This window comes from Lactuca sativa, chromosome 9 (genome assembly GCF_002870075.4).
Source record: "Lactuca sativa cultivar Salinas chromosome 9, Lsat_Salinas_v11, whole genome shotgun sequence".
NCBI classification, from domain to species: Eukaryota; Viridiplantae; Streptophyta; class Magnoliopsida; order Asterales; family Asteraceae; genus Lactuca; species Lactuca sativa.
Window position 1 is genome coordinate 47,769,545 of NC_056631.2, and position 11,891 is coordinate 47,781,435.

Sequence of the window (11,891 nt, forward strand, 5' to 3'; positions counted from 1 at the left end):
ATTTGCAATGGTGTATTTATAGCGACTAAATGGAAACACAAAAGTAGTTTGGGGTTAAAATTTTGAGAAGAATCTAAGGTGATATTTTTGGTTAATGATCATTTTTTTATGGGTTAACATTGATTTTTTATGAAATGAATTACTATTTAAATTGTCTTTTTAGATCCTAAAAAATATAATTTATGATTATATTATTTATATATTTATAACTTTGTCTAAGTTTTAAATTTTGTTATAAAATTGGTTCATTTTTTTTTATAAATACGTCCTATTTTTTCAGAATTTTTTTACAACAATTTAAAACTTATTTTAAAGATTTTTTGCACAAAGTTTTTGTAGAATCTTTTACAACTTTATTTAAACTCTTTTTACAGACTTCTTTATGAAATTTTACCACTATAAACTTTTTTCACAACTTTTTTATTTATAATTTTTTTATAATATCTTTATAAATACTTTAATCTTACAACCATTTTTATAATTTTTTTAAAGCATTTTTTACTAACTTTTTAAAACTATTTTATAATGTTTTTACAACCTACGAATGTTGAAAAAACTTAAATAAAAAAGTATAAATGGTTTGAAACATTAGAAAAATATAAGTAAAAATGTTGAAAAAACGTAATTTGTTAAAAAAAATTAAACTTTTAAAAGGAAAACACGTTTTTAAACCATTTTAATTATGTTTCAAACTTTTTAACATTTTTACTTATGTTTTTTTTTAAACAACTTTCTTAGGCTATAAAAAAGTCTTAAAATGGTGTAAAAAAGTTCTAAAAATATTTTAAAAAACAAGTTTAAAAGTGGTGAAAAAAGTGTTAAAATATTGTAAAAAGTATAACAAATTTACAAAGAATAAAGTCTATACAAAGTTTTTGAAAAAGGCTTAAAAATTGTTTTAAAAAGTTGTATAAAAATAAATTTGAAAAAAGGTAATAATTTTAGAAAATATGTTAAAAATCATACCAAAGTTTAAAACATTAGGACAAAAGTGTAAATATATAAATGATCTTGTAAATTTGTAATACCAAGTCAAAACACGTAGACCATAATTCTTTATCTTTGTACACGATAAACTGGATTTATTAACAACTCAAAAACAAAAACAATTTGAATAGTTTTTTCTGCATAAAATTAGTGTTGCATGAAATTTTCTGAGAGGTTTTTTAGAACTTGTAGTATTTAGCTTTTATGAAAAAAAAATTTGTTTAATCGTATGCGCTTTTAAATTTTATTTTAAACAAAAATTCTTAAGACATGTTTGACGTAACTAGCTAAAAGAGGATATTGATAGCTAGTAGTTGGTACTTGAAAACTGAAAATTGGACGTCGTAGCTTTTATTTGTTCATAACCGCTCGTAAAAGATTGTTGTTTTTTTAAAGATATAAAATTATATATAAACTTTTTTTTTTTTTTTTTATCACAATCATTGATATCTATCGACTTTTTAATTCCAAATTAAAATTCATCATACTAAAAAGTTAAATCGCTGGATAACTAAAAGCTCCTAAAAGTTATTCTTAAAAAAAAAGCTCCCAAAAGTTGAAGTAGTTTATGGATTATAAGACTTAAAAAAAAAAAAATTAAAACCTCATGTTGCAAGCATATATATTTTTTTCTAAATTTTATCTTAAAATCTAAATGTTCTCAAAAGCTACATCCTTAATCAAAAAACAACATCAAATAGCTTTTAGATTTATATTTTTATGTATTTTATAGCTTTATAATCCAATAGTTACTTTTATCATATTTTTTTTGCACAAATAAAAATTACAGTTTTAAACTCACATCTTCCAACACCAACTACGAGTTTACAACTACCAAATACATGATCTCATTTGTGATTTCAGTTCAAAATATAAAAGTGATATCTCCTACAAACAAGCTTGATGAGGAGAATATGAGATGCTTAAACATATGAGGGGGTCCCAAGAAGATTCATTTGCAAGTCTATTTACCTGCTATTACAATTTGGAGAAGCACAATCATAAGAGAGTGACGTATATAAACACATATGATGATGATGATCTGTTTGAGTTTATTTTCATCTCAATTGGTTGCACGGTACACCTCTTTTATATATTTTCAAATATGGGTATTTTATAACTTCACAAGAAATTGTGTATTACGTTTTTTATTTTGTGTAGCTATGCACACCTTGTAACTAATGTAGACAAACTCTTGTCATTAACAGTTCCCACCTAAATGGCTAAATGGTGAACACAAGGGCTAACAATATCAAATTACGAGATTTATTTTCGCATAAATAATTGCTGCTCATGTAAAAATGTAACTTTAGTAAAATATGACAAGTTTTCATTTTATGACAATTTCTCAATAAAATGAGATTTTATTGTAAAATATGATATTTTCACCGTAAATTATGAGATATTCTAAGGTTTTAGTGTTCTTGTCAAAATACAAATTCTCATTATGATAAATTCTCAGTAAAAAACAATAATTCTCAATAAAAAGGATTATTTTCAAAGGTGTTCATATTTTGCGTAAAATATGACATTAAACATAACATATGAACAAATCAATACCTTCAAATATGAATTTTACACTTATATTTGTGTTTGTGATTGAGCTTCTCATCTAAGTTTTTGAGATGCAAAAAATTATGGGATTAAGATTAGGCTAAATTTTGTATTTTTCTTATTAATAAGAAAAGAATAATTAAAATTAGATAAGATCTTTCATTTTAATACGTTTTAGTATGTTTTTTTTTCTTCATATTTAACAAGTAAAATAATTAATCTACAACCAAATCCGATGGTTTGAGAAATTAATCCATGGTAATATTTGCTAGTTGCTAATTGCTATAGTAACAAAGGGATTAGGGGAGTATAAATTCGAAGAAACATCCTCGCGCCAAAACTGAAGTGCGAAGAAACACACATCAATTCGGCTGAAATCTCCAAAAATGTCCAACCTCTTCATCGCCGTTCAATGCTTCCAATGCTCCACTATGCAGGCATCAATTTCTCTCATTTTCTATAAACAAGTAAATTCACGTTGAATTTTGAATGCTGTTTATATGATGATGTATTGACAGGTGAAGCAGCGGAAGAAAAGCAGCAACAAATGGAGCTGCGTCATCTGCAACGAGAAGCAGTCGGTGCGGAAGGTGTTTTTCCAGGGATCCATGGCTAAAGACGTTCGGAAATTCGTCCAGAGCTTCAACATGTCTCGTCAATTCGTCGAACAACAGCAGGAGTTGCTAGAAGAAACCCTAGTTCAAGAACAAATTGAGTATCAGCCGAACAAAAGACGCACCGATTGGAGCGAGTACATCGAACCTGACATCAACGATGTTGGAATCAGTGATGATGAAGGTTAGTTGTTCCTAGAACTAGATATTTTTGCACTCCCTCGGTTCCAAACAAGTTACTAAACATCGATTTTTGTATTCAATCGTAGTTTTTCTTCAACTTAGATGTTCGTTCCACTTGTATGAATTCTCTACCAAGTTTATTGTGATCATCGATTCTTCAACTTGCATCTATTTGATTATGAAACGCATATACAGGAGACCTGTGCGAGCCAAATGTTGTGACAGAGTTGCCAAAGCCATTGTTCAAGAAGCCAAAACTGAGAGCTAATTACTCTGCTGCTGGATTAGATCGTGAAGATGGTGAAGAACTTAGAAGGCCAGTTTTTGGAAAGAGAATCAGCAACAAGAAAATTAATAATGGAGGTCCTTACAACTCCACAGGTACCTCATTTTTTTATTTAGTTTTAATCTTCCAGACAGTTGAACAATCACTCTTGTTGTCCTATACTCCCATAAACATTTCACTACTGAGGCATTGATTTTCAGATTCCAAATTGATAATGGATTTTGTATTTTTGTTCCACGTTCAACACAAACATGATTCCATTTATTCTTGTTGTCTAACGAGATTGAGAATAGTCATTTGACTGGATTAACTTGTTCTTTTGCAGACATGGAGCCAAGAACAACAGTGAGAGAAAATTCCAAAAGAGTTCAACTTAACAACCATGACTACAATGATGAAGAGATAGGTGCATCTTCAAGATCAATGATGACAATTCCAAAAGGATTAAGCTCAGTGATGAAGAAACTAAAGAGACCAGTTTCGAAATGGGATGATTTCATTGATGATGGTGATGACATGCAGCTTGAAAGCAGATGCCAAGAGATTGATCATGCTGCTTTTGAGATGAAGGTTAGTGATGAAATTGTAGAAGATGATGTCCATCCTGATTTCCTATGAGTTTTATGGTTTTCATTCACTTGGTAAATTTCAATCCTGTTTTCTTTGAATATAAACTTCATTTTGGAAATTGAAATCGACTCATAGTTTATTTGGCCATAAAAGTCAACTGTCAAAAGTCAACATTTTACTTTAGATCTCTTTTTTATCAAGGCAAAGTACTTTGAAAAGTTATCCAATTATAGCAGTGCACTTTCATTTTTCTTCTTATTTAGACATTCTACCATATTACAATACTAAAAGGTTTTGTATTTGTATGGCATTGCTATAACCGGATATAATGTTAAAAATATGAGATTGTAATTTGTAAAAGAAAGAAAGAAATAAAAGGATCATGTTGTAATAAACAACAAAACTTACTACTTCTTACATATAAATATGGGAAACGTTCATAAAAGTTCTTATATTTTGTGTCATTAACGATTAAGTTATTGTTTTATTTTATTTTTTTAACAAAAAAATGACAAAATATAGACAATTGCTTATAGAAAAGGACCAGAATCAGGCAATTGTTTACACATTAGAGATTTTAGCAAGTAACTTTGGTTTTTAATAAGAAAAGTCACTATATTTTGGGCCATTAACGATAAAGCCATGACTTTTTTTTTGAACAAAAAAAGACAGAATTTTATCGCACTACAATCTTAAAATTTTTTTTTGTCTGATAGAAAATTTTATCGCATTACAATCTTATTCTATTTTTTTTTTTTTTTTGTCGAGTGAGAGTATTATCTTAATATGATCTTACTATATTCTTTATGTTTAATAGATTATATTATCTTATTGCAATATTACTATATTCTATTTGTCAGATAAAGGTGTTGTTTACCACAATTTATATTTTATAGTGCAATAAAATTCTCTATCCATTTTAGTCATATGATATCATCTTATGTTAAGATGTAAGACTTAACACGATAAAATTCTATCTTTTTTTATTAAAAAAGTCATTGCTTTTGTGTTAACGAGCCAAAAGTATAAGTACTCAAATGTGTAAACGATTGCCAATTTCTTGTTCTTTCTGTAAACAATTATATGTATTTTGTCATTTTCTTAAAAATAAATAAATGACCTAATGGAACCCAAAATATAAAGACTTTTCTGAAAATTTCTTTATAATATTTGCAAAATAACCCCACAACCTTTAAATGTTTTTCCAATACAAATTTTCAAAGAGCAATCATTAAAATGACAAAAATGGAAGGTGTAACATCACAAAATGACAACTTTTCAACACTACCACAGAATTAACAAATGTTTCTCGAAACAAATTTGTAGATTTGCTTTACAAAAACATTTCATTTGCTATTTATTTTGCAAAATAATTTCACAAAGTAATTGAAAATGTGGGTAATTCGTCTATGAAAAAGGCGTTGCATCACATTTCAGAAAAACTTATTGTACACCAAAACAAGTATAATCACACTTGATTAAAAAAAAATGGTCTATTCATTCGACCAACCTTTCTTGCATTCCATATGCAATTTGACAATACTTTTATTCCTTTTACAAAGGTTCTGATTAAAACAGAAGTAATACATCATCATCATACTCCTCAAAAATCACAAGAAATAGATCCTCAAAATGAGAAATTATTTCAATAGAGAACGCAAAATGCTTCTTCATATGAAGTTTCGAATATCCAAAGACTTCACATCCACCATTTCCTCATCCTTAAACTCCTCCCTGCAAATATATATCCCACACAATGAGATTGCACGTTTTTTTCAAATTACATAATTACCCTTCAACATTAGACAAAAAATATTCTAATACCTTTTCTTCTGTGTATCCATTGCTTCATGAGCTTCTTTCTTCAGTTCTTCAAGTTGTGCTTTTGCAATTTTTAGCTCCAACTGTTCTTCGTATTTAGGCAATTCTTCTTTACGGATCCCAAGCCTACAACACAATACACAAACACCACATATTGCTGAAATTCAAGATTTATATATTTATTAATTATGAAGTAAATTTTAAATTAAAAAGCTTACTTCTGATTAACTTTCTCAAACTCTGTCATCAAGAGAGCCATACCCTTCTTGTCATTTCTCATAAGTGGCTTCTTAAGTTCTTTCTCAACTTTCTCAAGAGCTTCCATCATCATACCCTCTGCACCTATTTCATCAGTAAGCCCTCTCCTACAATTATAAATTATCAATCAAACAATAATAATAATAATTACTAAATATCAAAATATTTAAGACTATAATTTATAAAATGGTTAATACTTGAGACGAATCTCCTTCAGTGCCAACAAATAAGATCTGGCATCTTGGATTCCATCAGTTCGTGTCTTGATTGTGTATTGAATCCTTTGAGATTCTGAGAACAAATCCGCCCTGTTGCCATGTCATCAAAATTTTAAAATATAATTTGATAACTTGATAATGATATGATTATAAAGTTATACAACTTACTTTTCTCTTATGGTTTTCATGACCTTAGCATACTGAGAAACAGCTGCGGGATCTTCAGGATCAATTGTGATTTTCTCTTTTCTGAGAATCCCAATTGCTGTCTCAAATTTCTTCTTTACATCAAAGAAAATCCCCTTCAACATTTCTTCAATTCCATGTGCATTAAAATCACATTAATATCATTACAAAAAGCATAATTTATCATTTTGCACAGTGAAGAGAAATTAGTCAACTCACCATCACCCTTTAGCCCTTTGGGAACAGCTTCTTTGGCATAGAAGCGAGCTGAAACTGCATGATGTGGTTGCAGTATGGATTGATTATATATCTGCATAACCATGAAACCCATAAATTAAACAAGTTTCAACTCTGATTTTCGCACAAACAAGTATATTATAAGCAATAAAAAGTTGAATCGTAGTCTTCATCCATCTAAAAAAGAGTATATTTGGCTTTTGAGTGTGCTTAAACAGCCAATTTCGTTTATCCATTCATCTGAAAATTTGTGCATCTCATTTGACCTTTATATAAATCAATCTAAGTACGTGCAGTCAGTGATTAAGAATTCAAAAACTGGGATACAAGCACGATATATTATCTAAGATAAACATAAAAGAACACAAGCAGCAACTTGAAGAGTGGAGATCAAGCGAAAGCAAAAATGGCGATAGAAATTTATAACCTAGGAATCAGAGTGTAACATCAGTTTTACAAGAGAAATAAGAGATGGATACCTGACGAGTGGATCTCGATAAAATTCGAGACATTGAAACGATGCGAATTGACGTTTTTCGGGTGATCGGAAGAATGCAAGGCGCTGCTCCGGTTTGTTTTGTTAGGGCTCAGAAATGGCAGCGGTTGTGTGAGTCGAAATGTGATAAAAAGATGTGCTTGTAGAATTTACCCTCATCAGGACACCAAACGGCGACGTTTGTACATTCTAAATCAAGATCGCTTATAGCATCTCCTACTAGATTCTTTTTTTTTTTTTTCATTTTCTTTTTTCAACTTTGATTAGGGAAAATTATGTGGAACCTAGAGAATAAATTTAATTCCATTCAATCTTTTTTTATGTTTGGTAATTGAAATTCGGGATAATGACTTAGGAGGGGAATAATGTTTCCTGGTTGTCTATTTTAGGTCTCTAACGTATTTTTCGTGCGTATTACACCATTAAGGCTATTATAACCGTTTACAAATAGTCCTTTTAACAGGAAGAAGCCGGTAAAAGGATTATTTATAAACGGTTATAACAACCTTAATGGTGTAATATACACAAAAAATACGTTAGAGACATAATATGGACAAACGGGAAACGTTATTACCCTCCTAAGTCATTATCCCATGAAACTATAAACCCATATAGTAAATTTTTACTTTTTAAATAAGAAACTTGTAGGTCTTGAGGTTGGTAGTTTGGATGTTTTTAATCTCGGCCTTCTTTATAAATAGAAGTGGCGGTTTCTTAATGACAAGGGAGCTCTTCGGGTTAAAATTGTCAAATTTTGTCATGGGGAAAGTGGTGGTTTTTCGAAAGATTCGAGAATAGAAATTGGAGGGGGTGTTTGACAAAAGATTGTAGGATCCATTAATCACCTCCATGAGAATGGTTGTATTCCTTCTAATTACATGTTTAGAGTGGTGGGGGGTGAGACTCAAACGAGGTTCTAGAATGATGTTTGGTGCTTGGATATTCCTCTTAAGGAGCAGTTCGGGAGGCTCTTTGCTTTGGCCTTTAATCAAGATGCTCGAGTAAGTGAATAATGGGATCCGGAGGGATGTAATTTTCATTGGCGTTGGGGGATTAGAGGAGGGGCCAATGAAAATTATTCACTTACTCGAGCATCTTGATTAAAGGCTAAAGCAAAGAGCCTCCCGAACCGCTCCCTAAGAGGAATATTCAAGCACCAAACATCCTTCTACAAGATATTCAAATTGGGTCGATTCAGCCCTCTTCTAATCCCCCGACGGCAATGAAAATTACATCCCCCCGGATCCCATTATTCACTTACTCGAGCATCTTGATTAAAGGCCAAAGCAAAGAGCCTCTCGAACCGCTCCTTAAGAGGAATATCCAAGCACCAAACATCCTTCTAGAACCTCGTTTGAGTCTCATCCCCTACCACTCTATACATGTAATTAGAAGGAATACAATCATTCTAATGGAGGTGATTAATGGATCCTACAATCTTTTGCCAAACACCCCCTCCAATTCCTATTCTTGAATCGTCCGAAAAACCACCACCTTCCCCATGATAAAATTTGACAATTTTAACCCGAAGAGCTCCATTGTCATTAAGAAACCGCCACTTCCATTTATAAAGAAGGTCGACGTTAAAAACATCCAAACTACCAACCCCAAATAAGTTTCTTATTTAAAAAGTAAAAATTTATTATAGGGGTTTATAGTTTCATGGGATAATGACTTAGGAGGGTAATAACGTTTCCCGTTTGTCCATATTAGGTCCCCAACGTATTTTTTTGTGTATATTACACCATTAAGGTTGTTATAACCGTTTATAAATAATCCTTTTACCGGTTTCTTCCTGTTAAAAGGACTATTTGTAAACGGTTATAATAACTTTAATGGTGTAATACACATAAAAAATACGTTAGGGACCTAAAATGGACAAACAGGAAACGTTATTACCCTCCTAAGTCATTATCCCTTGAAATTCTAAATGAAAAAAAATCAAGGGGAAAGCTTATTCCCTCAAACTAAGAAGAAATTAATTTGGAAAAAAGATTATCAAATTATGCTTGCTTCTTTCATCACTACTACTATGGCCACCTCCGTCATCATCCACCATCTCCACCATTATCACTGCCACCAGCCACCACTCATCACCTGTAGGGCTATTCACTATTCGGATAAAACCGAATTATCCCATTGGACAATTTGGATTGGACTATTTGGTTCGGATATTCGGATTTTTGGATTGGTTTTTCAACAAAATGAATTATTATTTTGGATTTTGGTTTATAAAATAAGAACCGAATAGTCCAAAAAAACCGAATAAACATTTATTATTTATCTATTTGAATATATATTTATAGTTATTTATTAATTTTGTAATTTTTTTGTTCAAATAGGTATAAAACGTTACACCCGATAAAAAAAACATTAATATGTATTTTCTCTCAAAAGTTTTCTATCTATAAAATATTTAACTATAATATATCTTCTTATTAGTTGTTTATAAATTTCAAATCACAACTAAATAATTTGTCTTTGCTTCTTGTGTAACGTTGGGTAATATTATAACTATATATCGTTTTAAAATGTTTCGGTTTTTGAAAACCGAATTATAAAAACCGATCCAACCGAATTGTAATTGGATCGGATCGGATCGGATTTGAATTTAGTTTGGATTATTCGGATCCATTTTTGAAAACCGAAATCAATTTGGATTCACTTGATTGGATTGGATCAAACCGATCCATCGAAACGAACACCCCTAATCACCTGTGTTGCAACCACCACCACCTCCGCCATCAGCTATTGCTACCCACTACCATCGCCAATCATTACCTCCACCATCACAACCACTTCCGCCAAAACACACTACCACCACCGCCACAATCATCACCACCGCAATTCCAATTTCTTCATAAACATATTGCTAACCAAACGCCAACTAGCAATAATAAAATGATATTTTTTTACATTAAATTATCAATTTACTTTTGACTTTTCTACATTTAACCTTTATCACGTGATCAAGTCTTTCTTTATCACGTGCTAAAGTCTTTGGTGTCACAAACTATGCATACCTACATGTGTGATAACCTCGTTAGCTTCTTCTACAATAACCTCAACGATGTATAAAACTCTACATTTCTAGCCTTGAACAACTACCATATTACCCTTTATCACCCTTCAGTGGTGACCCCTAAAATTCATATGTAAAAAGATACTAGTTTTATATTTATAAATTGCACTTATTATCCACTAAACTTTTCTACGCAATTAGACAAGTGCACCTATTCGTTTGACAATATAGAGATGGTAAGTATGGGTTGTCGAACATTTAGGGAACGAGAATGATTATAAAAAACTGCTAAAAGTTAACTATTTAAATAAGAAAATTGGGGGTTTATTTTGATTTTGCAAGTTCAGAAAACTTAATAGTATGCAACTATCATAAAACAAAAAATAACTCAAACGAAAGACAAGCAGAAAATGATTTGAAGACAATAATTAAAGAGAACTTCCGTTTAGATTCGATTAGCTTATTCCCTATGGTTGATTCTGTTAAAAGTGCAATGGACTTAACTTTGTTGATTATTGATTCCTATTATGACAAGTAATAAAGATCATATTACCAGTCCTTTGATCTAATACAATTATTAACTCAGTGATCAAGTGAACAAATAACCATATAAATCAATGTTTAGTTCAAATTATGCAGGACTTGAATTATAAACTGATATTAATGATAATAATACCAATTATATACATGAATGATCATCATATATAAGTTCATACATTAAAGTTACCATCTTTTCTATTTAACCCTAGATTTATGGTTAAAATCGTGGTCATACAAATCTAATGTTTATAAATTCTTATGATTCAAGCATATCAAGATGAAATGATAATCTAATCTTATAATCGACAGAAAAGTTACGCCGATGTACGACAGAAACCTCTGGAGTTCCAAGTTGGAGACCGTGTCCTGTTGAAGGTCTCACCCTGGAAAGGCATGGTACGCTTTGGAAAGCGCGGAAAACTTAACCCGAGGTACATTGGACCTTTCGAGATCCTCGCCAGGATCGGTCCTGTAGCCTATAAACTCCAATTACCTCAAGAGCTTAGTAACATCCACCCCGTCTTTCACGTCTCGAACCTTAAAAAGTGTTTATCCGATGAAACCCTCGTGATCCCTTTGGACGATATCGAGATCAACAAAAACCTAAACTTCGTGGAGGAACCAATCGAAATCATGGATCGAGAGATCAAACGCACGAAACAAAGTCGCATCCCGATAGTGAAGGTTCGTTGGAATGCCAAGTGGGGACCGGAATTCACTTGGGAGCGCGAAGACTTGATGAAACAGAAGTATCCACATCTCTTTCCAAATCCATGATTTGTATCTTAATTCTGAATTTCGGGATGAAATTCCCTCTAACGGGGGGATATTATGTCAACCCGAAGTTCGTTCCGTCATTGTAACCCGTTCCGTTAATAAAATTCGTCGTTTTCGAATTATTTCCGTTTACGTTATTAAA

The 11,891-nt window shown here is 31.3% G+C and overlaps 2 protein-coding genes across 2 annotated transcripts; one reads left to right on the top strand and one right to left on the bottom strand.

Annotated features, from left to right (window-relative positions):
• The first annotated feature begins 2,836 nt into the window (after nucleotides 1-2,836).
• On the top strand, nucleotides 2,837-4,346 carry LOC111919493 (uncharacterized). Its single transcript, XM_023915042.3, has 4 exons — nucleotides 2,837-2,978; nucleotides 3,060-3,339; nucleotides 3,534-3,719; nucleotides 3,950-4,346. Exons 1-4 carry the CDS (start codon nucleotides 2,928-2,930, stop codon nucleotides 4,240-4,242), a joined length of 810 nt encoding a protein of 269 aa, XP_023770810.1. The 5' UTR covers nucleotides 2,837-2,927; the 3' UTR covers nucleotides 4,243-4,346.
• Nucleotides 4,347-5,655: 1,309 nt separating this feature from the next.
• Nucleotides 5,656-7,552, bottom strand: LOC111919535 (probable ATP synthase 24 kDa subunit, mitochondrial). The gene is made up of 7 exons (XM_023915097.3): nucleotides 7,394-7,552; nucleotides 6,897-6,987; nucleotides 6,660-6,804; nucleotides 6,471-6,581; nucleotides 6,234-6,380; nucleotides 6,019-6,141; nucleotides 5,656-5,928 (listed from the first exon to the last, which is right to left on the bottom strand). The coding sequence occupies exons 1-7, from the start codon at nucleotides 7,424-7,426 to the stop codon at nucleotides 5,865-5,867; spliced, it is 714 nt and encodes a 237-aa protein (XP_023770865.1). The 5' UTR covers nucleotides 7,427-7,552; the 3' UTR covers nucleotides 5,656-5,864.
• Between the last annotated feature and the right edge of the window lie 4,339 nt (nucleotides 7,553-11,891).